General features: G+C 40.1%; 6 protein-coding genes and 1 long non-coding RNA gene across 9 annotated transcripts; 4 read left to right on the top strand and 3 right to left on the bottom strand.

Annotated features, from left to right (window-relative positions):
- Positions 1-45: 45 nt before the first annotated feature.
- On the bottom strand, positions 46-771 carry LOC149270154 (uncharacterized). The gene is made up of 2 exons (XR_016268688.1): positions 650-771; positions 46-452 (listed from the first exon to the last, which is right to left on the bottom strand). It is a non-coding gene; the product is annotated as an uncharacterized LOC149270154 (long non-coding RNA).
- Positions 129-1,269, top strand: LOC108615742 (farnesol dehydrogenase). The gene is made up of 2 exons (XM_018010461.2): positions 129-701; positions 758-1,269. Exons 1-2 carry the CDS (start codon positions 129-131, stop codon positions 935-937), a joined length of 753 nt encoding a protein of 250 aa, XP_017865950.1. The 3' UTR covers positions 938-1,269.
- LOC108615727 (uncharacterized) lies at positions 1,057-3,760 on the top strand. Its single transcript, XM_018010437.2, has 4 exons — positions 1,057-1,532; positions 1,992-2,340; positions 2,429-2,710; positions 2,764-3,760. Exons 1-4 carry the CDS (start codon positions 1,361-1,363, stop codon positions 2,900-2,902), a joined length of 942 nt encoding a protein of 313 aa, XP_017865926.1. The 5' UTR covers positions 1,057-1,360; the 3' UTR covers positions 2,903-3,760.
- Idi (Isopentenyl-diphosphate delta isomerase) lies at positions 1,216-5,269 on the bottom strand. Of its 2 annotated transcripts, XM_089462905.1 has the most exons (3): positions 5,133-5,269; positions 4,723-5,065; positions 1,216-4,664 (listed from the first exon to the last, which is right to left on the bottom strand). In XM_089462905.1, the coding sequence occupies exons 2-3, from the start codon at positions 5,020-5,022 to the stop codon at positions 4,209-4,211; spliced, it is 756 nt and encodes a 251-aa protein (XP_089319031.1). In that variant the 5' UTR covers positions 5,023-5,065; positions 5,133-5,269; the 3' UTR covers positions 1,216-4,208. The 2 variants fall into 2 exon arrangements, with proteins under 2 accessions (XP_089319031.1, XP_017865938.1); XM_018010449.2 differs by lacking the exon at positions 5,133-5,269 and having other exon boundaries at positions 4,723-5,126.
- AP-2sigma (adaptor protein complex 2, sigma subunit) lies at positions 5,171-6,067 on the top strand. Its single transcript, XM_018010486.2, has 3 exons — positions 5,171-5,311; positions 5,373-5,522; positions 5,593-6,067. Exons 1-3 carry the CDS (start codon positions 5,309-5,311, stop codon positions 5,866-5,868), a joined length of 429 nt encoding a protein of 142 aa, XP_017865975.1. The 5' UTR covers positions 5,171-5,308; the 3' UTR covers positions 5,869-6,067.
- Positions 6,068-6,258: 191 nt separating this feature from the next.
- On the top strand, positions 6,259-8,731 carry Rab1 (RAS oncogene family member Rab1). The gene is made up of 5 exons (XM_018010473.2): positions 6,259-6,601; positions 7,852-7,972; positions 8,037-8,084; positions 8,141-8,368; positions 8,440-8,731. The coding sequence occupies exons 1-5, from the start codon at positions 6,579-6,581 to the stop codon at positions 8,635-8,637; spliced, it is 618 nt and encodes a 205-aa protein (XP_017865962.1). The 5' UTR covers positions 6,259-6,578; the 3' UTR covers positions 8,638-8,731.
- On the bottom strand, positions 8,648-15,838 carry ETHR (ecdysis triggering hormone receptor). 2 transcript variants are annotated; one of them, XM_018010417.2, is made up of 4 exons: positions 15,609-15,838; positions 15,205-15,367; positions 14,964-15,144; positions 8,648-10,956 (listed from the first exon to the last, which is right to left on the bottom strand). In XM_018010417.2, exons 1-4 carry the CDS (start codon positions 15,696-15,698, stop codon positions 9,981-9,983), a joined length of 1,410 nt encoding a protein of 469 aa, XP_017865906.1. In that variant the 5' UTR covers positions 15,699-15,838; the 3' UTR covers positions 8,648-9,980. The 2 variants fall into 2 exon arrangements, with proteins under 2 accessions (XP_017865906.1, XP_017865914.1); XM_018010425.2 differs by lacking the exon at positions 8,648-10,956 and adding an exon at positions 12,163-13,244.
- Between the last annotated feature and the right edge of the window lie 17 nt (positions 15,839-15,855).

Raw genomic sequence — 15,855 nt, 5'->3', positions numbered from 1 at the left:
TTGGAGACTCTAAGTAGTACTATCGTTATCGGCTTTATGTAAGCGTTTATTTTTGTAAAAATATATAATTGCTATCAGTGTGTTGTAAGTTAGTTATATTTGAATATCCGAATTTGATTCAATGAAAAATGAACCGCTGGATAAATCGTGTCGCTGTTGTTACCGGCGCCAGTTCGGGTATTGGTGCTGCATGTTCCAAGGATCTCGTGGCAAAGGGCATGGTTGTTGTAGGCTTGGCACGTCGTTTAGATAAACTTCAACAGCTGAAGGCAGACCTTCCCACTGAGCAGTCAGCTCGTTTTTATGGCCACCAGTGTGACGTGAGGGTAGAGCAACAGGTAATCGACTCCTTTGCCTGGATAGACGAAGCCCTGGGAGGTGCGGATGTGTTGGTGAATAACGCAGGCATTATACGTCGTGCATGCATCACAGACGAGGGCAATGGGGAAGATCTGCGAGATATTTTAAATACAAATGTATTGGGCGTTAGTTGGTGCACACGACAAGCCTTCAACTCCATGAACCGTCGCAAAATAAACGATGGGCACGTGATTATCATCAATAGTATAGCTGGTCACGAAGTACCGAAAGCTCCAGGCTTTAGCTTAAACATGTATGCACCATCTAAACATGCTATCACTGCACTCACCGAAGTGCTTCGCCAGGAATTTCGGAACAAAGGCACCATGACTAAGATTACGGTGAGTACTGTACTGATTATTTGGAAATACAATGTGACCTAAATTTTTACCTGCAGAGCATAAGTCCTGGTGTTGTCGATACTGAAATCTTTGACTCAAACTCTCCCGAGGTGGTGGCCAAAATGCCCATGTTACTTCCCGAGAATGTGGCCGATGCTGTCAGCTACTGTATTCAGACGCCACCCAATGTGCAGATCCATGAGCTAATTATCAAGCCCATAGGAGAACAATTCTAAGCCGATGCTTTTAATCATTTGAAATTAAAAAACCGATTATTTATATATAATTTTTAATTATCTATACAGATATATCGATATGTGCACACATCGAAAGCAATCTTTAAAAATTCGTAGTCGATTGCACTACTATCATCGATATCATCTGCCAGCAGTCGTAGTTCGTGTCGGGAATTGTTTTTATTTTATATTAATTTGCAAAGTTTGATAAGTTAATTGTTTAATTGGCCACTGTTTATTATATATTGCAATAAAAGAGAGAATTTTTCGCTGGGGTACTCATAACCGCATCCGTTGCCCTGTGCTAACGAAAGCTAATTAAATTACACAAAGACGACATCTTCTCTGTTTGTCTGTCCGTCTGTCTGTCTACGTCATTGCTATTTTCGTACAAACACTACTATCTACATACATACATATATTATGGAACGCCAACAACAACAAGTAGCGCCAGTGGCACAAGAGCAACTAGACATCGAGGACAGCATGAAGCATTGCTTTGAGAACCTTATTGTCATCGATGTAGGCGCAAATTTGACCAACAAGAAGTATAGCCGTGATCTGGATTCCGTTGTTCAAAGAGCCAGAGACGCAGGTTCGTTTATAAAAATTGTGACAACTTAAATAATAAGACATGATTGGGCGCGGCAAATGGTCATCGAGAGCGCACACATACGCATTGAAGAAGGTCAATCGGATGACAGGCGATAAGCGTGCAACATGTGTGAATGATTATTGGATGTGCGTGCATGTATGCGTTTGCGTGAATGCCTATGTATTTGAGAATGTTCGTATGCGAGTGCACCAAATACAGTGAAAGCTCTGCTTACTAACCGCTGTTTAAATCAAATAATAATCGAATGTGCAGGCATACTTATCTTTTGATTGCATATCTGCATATTTCAAAATCCATTTGCATCATTAGATTTTATATACGTGATGCATAATTATTTAACTATATGTTTTATGTATAACTATAAATATATGTAAATATGGAACATTCATTCATAACCATATATGTATGTATGTATAATATTTACATTATATATTGCAGGTGTTCAGAAGCTAATGGTACACGGCACTTCGGTCAAATCGAGTAAGGAAGCGTTGCGTCTATCGCGTATTTACCCCGACATTATCTATTCGACTGCTGGCATACATCCGCACGACTCAAAGTCGATTGTGGAGGAGCCGTCCACATGGTTCGACTTTGAGCATATTGCACAGGCACAGGAGTGCGTGGCGATTGGTCCATGTGGCTTGGACTATCAGCGCGATTTCTCCGAGCCAGATGTGCAAAAACAGATTTTTGCCAAGCAACTGCACTTGGCAATTCATCTAAAGAAACCTCTGCTGATACACGAGCGATCGGCTCAGCATGATGTACTCGAAATACTCGACAAGTAAGATCAAATATCAAATCAAATATCTATTATAATAATATGTATATATGTTAAAATATGTGTTGATACTCATTGTTGCTCATTGCAGATTCGAGAATCTACCGCCAGTTATCATCAGAGGCTTCATGGGCACCGCTGAGGAGGCACTCAAGTATCTAGATCGCAGATTCTATATCAGCTTAACTGGGTACTTGTGCAAGGATAAATCTGATACAGGTGTCCGCCGCTTGCTCGATAATGGAACGTTGCCATTGGACAGGCTGCTGGTGGAAACCGATGCTCCATTTATGTATCCCAATACTCGAGCGTCAAAGCTACCGCAGCATGTGAAAAGTGGCATTACAGAACGCTCGTTGTTGTATTTACACAGGTGGGACTCTTTTTTAATAAGAAATTAAACTTATATTTATGTATACATTTTAGATATTGCACCTTTCAACGCAACGAGCCCTGCAGCTTGCCAGCAATTGTGGAAATGATAGCTGCTTTTATGAAGAAAACACCGGACGAGGTCGCCTTGGCCACTGCCTTTAATGCCTTAAAGCTCTTTGGCTTGTCCTAAGTATGGTGCAAGCGGCTTAATATATACATAATTTCTCGAGCCTGAGATTCACACGAAAGACTCACACCATGTGCCTTAAATTCTAACCGAATTCAGGATGTGCTAAACCCTGAGAACACTTACATACGCAAGCGAACTCCACACTCAAACTCACATAACTACGACGCATTCGCATGCGACTTGCAAGAAATACTTCATAACTCTCCCTCCTATATATTTTATATTATAACTGCGAATTTTTGTTTACGTGAAAATTTTTTAGCTTTAAGTTGCTTGGTAAGCAATGACTCTGTTTACAACCGATTTTCGGTGCCAAGGTGGTGCCAAGTGAAGCAGAGGTATTGTCAGATACGCAAACTCAATTTGCACCTGTTTTCCTCTGTTTCACACCATACGAAGCGTGCGCTTCGTGACTGTTAAAATGCTGCAGCTCTTAGTTATTTTCATTGTGTTTTTTCATAAGATATTTTGTCTATATTCTTAAGATACATTATTTAGTTAGGGTTCCTGTTTTGTATACCAACCTTGTAGGTGTTTCATTTAGTTTTATAATACTTTTGTAAATATTTATTTTGTTGTTCGTTGTGAAGATGATGATGATGATTATTATGGTAAACGTGATGTGATCATTTTATGAGCTAAATATTTATATAATATTCACATTTAGTTAGTGCTATGAGTATACCTACACAATATATATATGTAAGAAAAACTATATTTTGTTAAACTTACATACATTTATCAACAAACATACAATATGTGATGCTCTGAAAATCGCTTTAAGCCCCTTCTTCGCTCACTCACACACACACTTTTTTCCATTTGAATAAAAATAAAGCGAATTTAAATGAATTACAAGACAGCAGTTTTTGGTGTATGTTGACAATAGAATACCCTTTCATGCAATATATTTCAGTGCTTATATATAAATTTATATTTTATATATATATATAAAAACCATGCCTTTCTATTTTATATAAAAACATACTTTCTATTTTCTACGGCAGCTATTTAATATAGTAATTCGATTTTGATGAGAATTTATATTTCACATATTTGGAAATACCAGGCTTTCCAATGATAATAATTAATACAATTCGACCGGCTCGACTTATGTTTGTGATTTCAGCTGTTTGCAAAGAAACAGATAGATGTATAGATATAATTTGACTATGCCTGTGGAGGTATCTCCCATGCGCCACACATTTCATGCTATAGCTAAAATATATCCTCATTCAGTAGGGTATAACAAATCTGAGGTTCCAACAAATATATTTTTGGTTTGATTGCAGCAATATTTTTGCTTTTAAAAGCGTTGAATGTTTTTCAAGTCTTCAAACTGCTTCAGTCTATGCAAATTATCCCACCATTGTTTAAGCCGATGACGCAGTATCAAGGCGAACCAAGGTGTCAATGGAGCACTGAACTTGGCTATCGCCTCGTCGATCTCTTCTCGTTTTAGGTAGCGCACCTCACTGACCTCGTTGGCATTGGGCTTCAAAGTTACATCCTTTTGAAGGAAAAGTATATAATCAATCTCATGCTCGCCCCAGACGCCGTCCCCCGTGTTTGCATAGTGAATGCGCGTTAAGTAGTTAAAGTTATCTGGTTCAACCTCATTCGTGGGTATGCCCAACTCGTAGTTCAAGCGTCGTTGTGCCGCCAAACGTATGCCCAGAGCATTCGACTCTTGTCTCTCTTGCTCAATGTCATATAACGGATGGCTACAACAAGCATTCGTATATGTGTCTGGGAATGTTATCTGAAATGGGCTGGTCATTAATATTAATGAGATTTAATCTAGATTTCGAAATCCTTACTTTGTGCACGGAGCGCCTTTGTACGAGCATCTCGCCCTTGGAGTTAAATAGAAATACACTGAAAGCGCGATGCAGCTTAACATCGCCCGTACCAGGGTGCACGCGATGGCAGTCGGCCTTGGTAGCAGCACCGATGGGCTTGTCTTGCTCGTCCACTAGGATGCATTGCTCTTTTAAGGCGTGCGCCTGGAGAGGATCATGTATTTCGATATTCGCATGCTTCTGTTGGCTCAATGATATGGTGCTGCATTTACGCAGCAACTGAGTACGTGACCAAAGGTTAAAGCGCGACGTCAACATTATTTGGTAATTGAGGTGTTAATGACTAGCTTCAAGTTCGGCCCTAAACAAATATGTATAAAAAGTGAAAACGTAGTAATGGTATTAAATCATTGGTGTTGCCAACTGACGTGTATATGCTTATGTTAGACAGCACTGGTCACGTTCAACAGCTGTTCGCCAGCTGCTCCAGCCCTCGCAACAGTGATACACATTTACTCATAATCATATATTCGCTGCGTCCATAGCTGAAAATTGTAAATAGCAGTGTAGTTACTTAAGTAATTACCTATACACATACTCCAAAATGGTAAGTTTAATATTTATAATCAATCTGAGTATGAATATTCATTCGTCTAATATGTGCGCAGATCCGATTTATACTCATACAAAATCGTGCAGGCAAAACTCGCCTGGCCAAGTGGTATATGAACTTTGATGACGACGAAAAACAAAAATTGATCGAAGAGGTGCACGCTGTGGTCACAGTTCGAGATGCTAAGCACACTAATTTTGTAGAGGTAATAGCAATATATTTTAAATAGATACACCTACAATTCTACTGACTAACGTACTGTGCATCTTTTGCAGTTTCGTAATTTCAAAATTGTGTATAGACGCTATGCAGGTCTCTACTTTTGCATTTGCGTGGACGTTAACGACAATAATCTCTGCTATCTGGAGGCCATACATAACTTTGTAGAGGTGCTGAACGAGTATTTCCATAATGTGTGCGAGTTGGATCTCGTATTTAATTTTTACAAGGTGTATAGTGTCGTTGATGAGATGTTTTTGGCTGGGGAGATACGCGAGACCTCACAGACAAAAGTGCTCAAACAGCTGCTAACATTAAACTCATTGGAATAGACAGATTTCCACGCACTAAAATGATGCATTCCCCATTGCCCGCTTATCGAATCTTCACATAAAATAATATAATATTGTAATACTATTTATCTACATGTGTTCTATATATGCAAGCAAAACAACTCTCAAATGTTAAATAATTTGTGTTTAGAGTCCAATGATTTATAAGAGATTATATGCAGATGCAAGTATTAAAGAATATTCCAATCAGCATTACTGATAGGGGAGTACATATACATACATTAATATACATAAACACATACAAACGGACGTACAGATATTTCTGTATGTATATTTGTTGGTGGTTACCGCCCACAAAGGAGATTTCAGATAGCACTGGCTGATGCAGCCCTGGTTATTACGTTACTCAACACTTTATTGGCACAACTGACGACACTCTGCCACACTAATGCCACTTCGTCATTTTTTCAGTCGCCATTGTTCTCGTTCTCGGCTGTCGAATTTGTTGGAAATTATCGAATTTCCTTTAAATTCGTTGCAATAAATACAAATAGAAGTTAGAAAAATAAACAATTTTGGAGTATAGAGTGCACAGTGCGTGTTATATCACAACAAAGGCCGCCAATCGATATAAGATACATCCGTCAGACTCGCCAGTTTTAACCGAGCAGCTCAAACGAAATTGAATATTTCGTTCGTGGCAAGAAATAGTAAATCTTTAACAAGAAAACAACCCGAAACTAAAAACTATGTCATCAATGAATCCAGAATAGTAAGTTAATTGCGCGTAATTGAGATGTATTGATATGTACAATGAAAAACCTTGTACTCATCCGCGTTCCATAAGCAGCACTGGTCACCTTTTTTTTTTATTCTTTTGTCGTTTCTGCGACGTCATTTTTGCGACGTCCACGACGACTCTTTGGTAGTTGCCGCGGCCCCACACCCTCTAAACGAGTAATTTGACTGAATATTAATGGCATTGACTAAAAACAACATACGATTTTGAATTGGGATAGAAACTATATATGTAATACAAACAAATATAGCATACATATTTGTAGACAGTAGTGTTTTAAATAATTGTGACACAAGTGAAGAAAATCAAGCTTTCTGATTGCGTTTTTAGTTGTTGTTTCGAGTGGCTGCGAATGTTGCTGACAGCCAGCTAGCTAGCCAGCCAACCCGCAAGCCCTTGCCTTTGTCTCTGTCTCCCGCTACTGCTGTCGTTGCCTCTATGTCAGCTTTGGCTGCGCTGCTGATTTGTGGGGCGGATGAGTCACCTGCCCAGCGTCTCCAACCCCCTCCTTGTGTACACATTGTTGTTGTTTGACTGCTTTACGCTGCGCCGTTGTTGTGTTGTTTTTATTTTTTTTTCTGTAGCTGCTGTTGCTGCTGCTGCTACGTAATCAATTTCCCATCTATGTTGAGTGTTTTATGTTTTCGTTCATTGTAATTGAACTTGAAATTCTCTGATTCGTTCACACGTAATTGAGAAAGATTCCTTTATTTGTTTTATTATTCATAATTCAAACTTTGTCCTTACAACTTCAAAATTGAATTTGTACCACAGCTCAATGGGTTTCTCTTTTTATATTAGCGTAAATCTTATTTTAAACTTGACAAACAAGTTTTAAAATTTTAGGAACTCTATATACATTTGAATGGAAATCGATTTGTGTCTTAATATAATTCTAGTAAGACTGATAAAATGCTTCTTTATTTCCTATTTTGTTTATTTATCTATAAAATGTATGAAAATTAAATAAGTTGTATTTGTCCCAGAGCAATGCCACAAATAAAAACAAGACCACAAAATTCACTTTCGCTCTACAGAACTTTCACTGTAGGTGCAGCTGCATTCGTGGTGAAGCGTGAGAGTAACATTTATAGATATTGCCAAACAATGAATATTAGCAGGTTGTACGCGATAAGATAAGCAATTATAATAGAGCTATTGAGCTAAGCGATATGATGTTGAAATATATACCTTTATTAAAACGCACATTTTTGCTTTTACAGCGACTATCTTTTCAAACTGCTGTTGATCGGCGATTCCGGCGTTGGAAAGTCCTGTCTGCTGCTTCGATTCGCCGATGACACATATACAGAGAGCTATATCAGTACGATTGGCGTGGACTTTGTAAGTCTTACCACATTCGTAATCACCAAAAAATATATGATACTCAACCCGTTATTTCTTACAGAAAATTAGAACCATAGAATTGGATGGCAAAACGATTAAATTGCAAATTGTAAGTGCGTCAGCCAATGCAGAGAGTAAATCAAAATTAAATCATATACTTTGTAGTGGGACACTGCTGGGCAGGAGCGCTTCCGTACTATCACATCGTCATACTATCGTGGCGCACACGGCATTATTGTTGTTTACGATTGCACGGACCAGGAATCTTTCAATAATGTAAAGCAATGGCTGGAAGAAATCGAGCGATATGCATGCGAAAATGTTAACAAGTTGCTGGTGGGCAACAAAAGTGATTTAACCACTAAGAAAGTTGTTGATCATACAACAGCTGCGGTAAGACTAAAAATCCCCTACTGAAACTTTGTGAAACCAATTGATTATTCTATAATTCGTTACATTCGCAGGAGTACGCACATCAGTTAGGCATTCCATTCCTTGAAACTTCGGCCAAAAGCGCCACTAATGTGGAGCAGGCATTCATGACGATGGCTGCCGAGATTAAGAATCGTGTCGGTCCGCCGTCCAGCGCCACCGACAATGCAAGCAAAGTGAAAATCGATCAGGGACGTCCAGTGGAGAACACCAGATCTGGTTGCTGCTGAATAACTCTGATTGTGAATCATTATTTTATTATACAATTAAACAAAATTTAAATATAATAAATTTAAAAAAAAAAACCACGGCAAAAATAATAAACATGCAAATCATAACAATAAAAAAAAAAACAAGGAATGGAATTATATAATAATTATAATGAGTATTGAAGAGTATGAGAAAAAGCGGTACTTTCTTTGATACGGCAGTTCACAATTTTCGCAATTAAATCCCACAAACACACTGGATATATTCTGCTATGTACTACCCTTATACCTCTGACTATTAGCATTCTGTTTCTATAGTTATGTTCATAAGTAGTGCAAAAATACAAAAAAAAAAAACAAAACTTAAAAACTGGTGTATTAATTAACTTAATCTAAATTTAAACTAAACTTAAGAGTTACATACCATAGCAGCGCAAAACGATACCGATGGCGATAGCGATAGCGATATCGATACCGATTACTATTAATACTTATATCCACAAACACGTTATTGAAAAAAAAAAAAAACAAAAAACAAAAAATAAAATAGCAAACAAAAACTGCTTTTCTTATAGTCTAGACCCTATATGTAGTTATGTGTAGTTACCAGCTATATGTAGTTCATATTCTCACGTCATCTTAACTATTCAGCCGCCTGTTTGTCATATTGTAATTATAATGTAAATCAAGAAAAGGATAAAAATTTACTAGAATTAACGACAGGAATTAACACGGATTTGCTTAGGCAGATAAAATAAAAATAAAAATAAAATATATATATATAATTACATATATAATGTTTAATATTTGATGATGATAACATTGACCATGAGATGTATAATAAAATTTCTTAAGCATTTCATTTTATTTCATAAGACGAAGCATATTATGGCGGGGACTTAGGATTCTGTGGCTTTGAAGAAAAATATTCCATCTGTCTTTTTGCCTAAGTCACTGTATATTGAGTCTAAAGTCAATTTTTCAAAATATTCGAATCAGAAAAAATCATCTCGAACTTTGCTTAGCTCGGATGCAGATATTATTTATCTGAATTTTTTGAATCGCATAAAGCCCATCGAACGGCATTAAAAATTTTGATATCATTGTTAAGTGTATTTTAGAAACTTGACTGGAATATCCACTTTATTCCGATAAAAGACTTCTTGGACATGTATATTCCTTACCCAATTTCAGAGTGATGTCTAAGTTGGAAGGATTAGAGATTTTTTTGATTTCAAAAACAAATCTTTTCTAGACGTTTATTGACTTCTTCTGAGGTACTTCAGTCTTTACAAATAAAATTTCTTCTATAAACTATGACTATTGACTAAATGTGCTTGAATTCAACTAAATACCATTTGAGTTCAGATTTTGTTAGCGCTTCGCTCATGCAGACAGGCAGTGGTAACTGTGGCAGCGGTGGTGCCAATTATAGCGGCTCCAAGGGGCCCGCGTTCGCGGTCCCTCTCCCGCTCTCGTTCACCTAGTCCTATGGAGGTGGAGAGGCTGTTGCTGCGCCAGGTGGAGGAAGTGTTTCGTTCAGTGCCCGACGACGTGGATATGGAGTTGATTAGAAAGGTGGCCTCGCGGCGTAGTGTGCGGCGCACCCGTTGAGCTTGACCCGCGTTGAGAGCAGTGCCACCATCCTCCTCCCCATTAGCCCCTTGGTTCTGGGAATGCGCGGTCCTCCGCTGACTGCGTCCGGGCAAAGTGGGATAATGATAATATCCATGATAATGATGATGATGATGCGACCCTTGGCCAAAGCAACTCAGCAGCAGACGCCAAAATCCGCTGCGAAATTTGGACGACATCAAATTGTAGAGTATGGGATTCATGGCCGAGTTAAGGTAGAGCATAAAGCGTGAGAAATACAGTAGATTATAATAGCCTGCAATGCCCAGATGCTGCACATCTTCCGCGCTGGCCGTGATCACCCACAGGGTAAAGGCGCGAAAGGGCAAAAGGCAGACGAAGAAGCTGGACACCACGGCCACCAACATGAAGATCACCTGCTTGCGATGCTTCCTCATTCCATTGCTCTGCTGATGGCTGCTGCCCTTTGAGCTAGACGTCTGCTGCTGTTGCTGTTGTTGTTGTTGGCTTGCCTGCAGCTGCGGCGAGGTGGGTCTGTGGAATGCGCTGTTTGGACGCAGCAATTTGTACGCGATGGCTGCATAGAGCACCACTAGGATGCCAAAGGGAAGAAAGAAGAAGAGTGTAATGGTGCCCACAAAGTAGACGATGGGCCAAAAGCCATCCGCGGCCGTGGTGCAAACAGGGGCATCTGTGCCATCCCCATAAGGCTCCACACTGTAGCTGGAGATGGCAATAATGGGACTGCAAGAATTATAATCATGTGTATATGTATGTATCTATGTGCTGATAAAGATGTCTGAAAACTTTGAGCATTCAAAAACAAAGTCGATAAAGCTATATATTATTTGAGCAAATTGTCGGCAGTCAACTCAATCAATGAACGAAAACGGAAACGTCTGTTCTACAGTTGTTTATACACAACTATATACACATATATAACTGTAATACATATGTACAAGATTTAATGTGAAAGCTAGGGCATACTTGAAACTTTCGAAGTTTCCAATGTAAAAGGAAGTCCCTACGCAAGCAAACTTATTGCAAGCCACAGTGAATGCTCCTTAACTCGATTTAAGACGTACATATGTAAGTGAAAGTTATGCTTCATTGGCATAGTCATAAAAAATAACTATAATAAAGGCTTATATTCAAATGATAATCTTTTTAAGCAGTAGTAATTATCACAATTTGTTTAAATTAGGTAAACTAGAGCTCGTTATCAGACAGCACGCAACAACCACAATTTTTTACAGTAAATACAAATTAATCATCATAAAATCGTAAGTCCTTTTTGTATATATTAAATGATATTAATAAAATTTAAGATTATGAGCGAATTAAAAATCGATTTTTTTTTGTGCAATAATAATTTCTTTTCTAAAATGTCGAATAAGTGGCTATAAAACCATGGTAAGATTAAGTTCTTCGTTTATGTCGCGTTCACTGTACACATATACTATTTACAAATATTCGAGCAGATTATAATCAGAAAAAAAAAATTGGACGACGCATTGCATAGGAATAAACAAATATGCTTAGTTGTAATACAAAAATTGTTTATTTACTGACAAATTGGTCACTTCTACTATACAAGGTAAGTACATGTGGGAGTATATGTATATATATATATATATATATATATATATATATATAGCTATGCGTATGTGTATGTGTGTGTGTTCACATGCGAGCAGTGCATTGCTGAATTGTGTTTAGCCGCAAAGTAGGCAACACTAATTCTCTAGGTTTGGGGTGGACCAAAAAAACGAGTTTCTGGGAGAGCGTATTTCAATACAACTAAATCAGGTTTATCCGGCGTGCTGATGGGTACGCAAAACGCATATGCCGAAATTTCCATTTGCTTTGCTTTTTACATTCCAGTTAATAGCTCTGACACGCCCCCCCCGCCACAATCTCAATGCTATCCAGCTTTGGCTGTCGTTGCTGTTATTTATCTTTGGCACATTCATTCGAGTTTAATAGCTCGAGAAATTGATTGTTTTTTGTGTGTGTGCGGAAATATGTGAATGGAAAGAAACTGCCAACAATTGAGCTTGGGTCCTGTCAACGATTTCGATGGCATCCATTATGGGCGTGGCTTGCCAGCTAAGTGAAGCGTAAGTGCAAACGGGTTACACACTATTTTTCATGCCTACACAGCTCGAGCTACTGCTCCTTTGTTTCCTTCGACCATCGCTTCTGCTGTTGCTACTGCTTGGCCTGTATCCCCGTCGAAACTGATTTGCTGCTTTGGACGTCGCTTGCTACGCAACGTGGAATGCTGAAGCATGGCCATGGCCTCCAACTCGCTGCCACAGGGCAAGTGAAGCTCGATCTTTAAACGCGTGCGACTAATCTCTTCACTGCTGCGTCGATTCGAGCTACGTGACAAGATGCTCGAGTTTGTGGCAGCCGTTGCATTCGAGGAGTTCGTGTTGGTGCCCGAGCCCGTGGATTGTTGACCACGTGATTCACTAGCGTTGCGCCGCCTGCTTCCCAGAGTGAGCAACTGCCAGAGCATTTGTCCCACGTCGTGGCAAAGACGACCAAAGCCTTTGCGAAACTTGGTGGACATCAGATTGTAGAGTATGGGATTCATGGCTGAGTTGAGATAGAGCATGATGCGGCAAAAGTAGAGTAAGCTGTAATAACGAACCAGGCCCATGTCGTGCAACGCCTGATCCGTACTCAGTATGATCCACAGCGTGAGCAGGCGAAACGGCAGCAGGCAGATAAAGAAGGATATCACCACAGCGCCCAGCATGAGCACCACCTGCTTGCGCGCCTTTAAGCTCAACTCCGGCTTGGTGGGTCGAGCACGCAGCATGGCGCCCTGGTTGGAGATAAGGTTCCGTGCAATGATGCTATACAGTACAATCAGCATGAGGAACGGCAGCACGAAGAACACGGAAATAGTCATCAGAAAGAAACCGACGGTCGACACGCCAATCGCTTGGGTCAGGCAAACGGGCACCGATGATCCATCAATATACTCAACCAGCTTGTACTCAGCCACCCAAAGTATGGGGCTATAAGAGGGAGAGAGAGAAAGAGAGATATTTGGAGAGAGAGAGAGAGGGAGAGAAATCACGTTGAAGGGCGTGAAGCAAGGTAACGAAGTATATGCTGAAGACATGGAATCAGAGAGAGAGAGAGCGAGAGAGAGATAGTGAGAGAAAGATGGAAATGGAAGTGGAGGTGTGGCTGTCTATAATAGAGAAATAGAGAGAAGAATAATGTATATTACATTGATAAACAAAAAGAGAAAGCAGTCTTACGATATGTGTTATATGTGCCTATATAACCACATGGAAATGGGAATAGAGAAGAAAAAAAATACGTAGATGAAACAACACAAAAAGAGAGATGAAATCAGTCATAGATGTACAGTCAGAGGGAGAGAGAGAGAGATAGGACAGATTAATTGAGAGAAAGACAGAGGGAGAGAGAGAGAGAGAGAGAGATAGGACAGATTAATTGAGAGAAAGGCAGAGGGAGAGAGAGAGAGAGAGAGAGAGAGAGAGAGAGAGAGAGAGAGAGAGAGAGAGAGAGAGAGACAAAGAAGGACAAAGAAAATAGATCAACACAAATACACATAGATAAATAGAGAGAGAAAGAGAGTGAGAGCGAGAGAGAGCGACAGGTAAGGAGAGAGATATGGAGCTGTCTAAGATGTATTGCTAGGTCAAGAAATGAAGCAAACTCAACTCGTACACGCTGGAATCATGTGCTTGCATCTCCTCTGGACGATGGGCGTATTGGGACAGATTCTAGCTTAGCCTAATTAATGGGCGCTAGGCGCCTCCAACAGCCACGCCCACCACCTACCGCCCACTTAGGCACACGCTGCGTTGCAGGATTTATGAAATTAAAAAGGGTCGTTGACCGTCCCTTTGGACGCCCGCAATAACAGAAAGTATCAATGAAATGTAAATTCTTCAATGATAGCCCACATTTCCGGATGCTTATTAAAGATGACAGCGGGCAGATAATGACAGCCAATGGGCCACAATGGGCAGTCACAAGCTGAATGAGGCCGAACAAAAAATCATGAAGACCCCAAGGTCAAACTGCGAGGATGCGTAATGAGAAGAAAGCCGGGTATACGGGGTGGGACGTAACACTAACTGTCAATGCTTAGCATGTAAATGGAGAAGTCGAAGTCGGAGTCGAAGTTAAACAAAGACCAGAAACAAAGCCCCAGCAGTAGCAACTGGCGATGTCGTCACATCGAATAATAAATACACTAACAAAGATTTCTCCGACTTTGATATTACGAGTATATTATAGAATAGATCTTTTATTGAAACTATTTACATGGCTAAAAAGAATTCACGTCAGCTCTAGTTATGTGTTTCGTTACATTTCGTGACGAAAAGGTAGGATACCCAAAGCAGTGCCATAAAAAGGACAGAGGAAAAGGCCGAATGGAAAACAAAACACAAAACATTAAAAATGGCCGCGATTGACACTTATAATTAATGAGTAAATGGAACTTAATGCCTGACTGCATAGACACAGCGCACATAAATGGGAAATGGAAACGTTAATGAAAATGGAAATGGAATTGGCTTTAGTATTGCTGTTAATACAAGTATATTATATAAATAGGCCAAGCAGAAGCAATATGGAGACATGCAAGAGAAAATGTTAAGAATACGAAACTCGACAGATTCAATAATAATAATGATAAAATATGAATTATTGTAAGCGAGCCGATGGGAAAGGTAGAGAGTGCCCACACTTACCTCGTAAAGAGCGCAGCAATGGTCCAGGCAAGGACACAGATGAGAATCGCACGGGCCTTGGTGCACACATATCCTGCCTTCAATGGCTCGCAGATGGCATAGTATCTTTCGAAGGAAATGGCCAGAATGGTGAGAACACTCGCATGTGCCACAGTCAGCTCCACGAAAGGCACAGCCTTGCCTGTACACCAAAGAAACTTCAATATTATCGAAACAAAATGATAAATTGATCGGAGCCTACACATCTCGTGGCCCAGCACCCACGTCTCGGGACGTGTGTTCACCTCGACGAGGACGGTGGGCGTGCAGACGAGCAGCACCAGCAAGTCGGCAATGCTCAAGTTGGTTAGGAAAATGTTTGTGGAATTGCGCATATCTTTTGTCTTCACTATAACAATGGGCACCTGCGAAGGGAATGGAGAAATGGGCCAAACATTACGGTCTGATAACTAGTCAGGTTATCGATGGGTCAGTCAGGCAGCCAGCCAGTCAGTCAGTCAGTCTATTTGTTAGCCAGTCAGTCACTCAATTCTTCAGCAGCTAGCAGTCAGTGCATCTATACACAGCTCAGTCAGCAGCCATTCAGTTGGTCAGTCAGTAAGTCACAGGCATTTGGTGAGTCAATCAATCAATCACCAAACTCACCATCACATTCCCGATGACGCCCAGCAGCATTATGATTATGCAGAAGAACATGGCGGTTGTGCGTATATACGACGGAATCTGTGGCAGCATCTGCTCAGCATCCCCTTCGGCGAACGCATCGCTGGCGCTTGCATTGCCCTTGTCGCTGGCGTTGTGGTTGCTAATGTCGTAATTGTTGTTGCTGTTGTAGGCTGGAATACTATTAGTTGTGTTGTACGCGCCATGGTGGCCACTAGCAGCGCCACGG

This window comes from Drosophila arizonae, chromosome 2 (genome assembly GCF_054131065.1).
Source record: "Drosophila arizonae isolate 15081-1271.41 chromosome 2, UAZ_ARI_1.0, whole genome shotgun sequence".
NCBI lineage: Eukaryota > Metazoa > Arthropoda > Insecta > Diptera > Drosophilidae > Drosophila > Drosophila arizonae.
The sequence above is the reverse complement of the archived record's forward strand: the minus strand, read 5'-3'. Positions and strand labels throughout refer to the sequence as shown.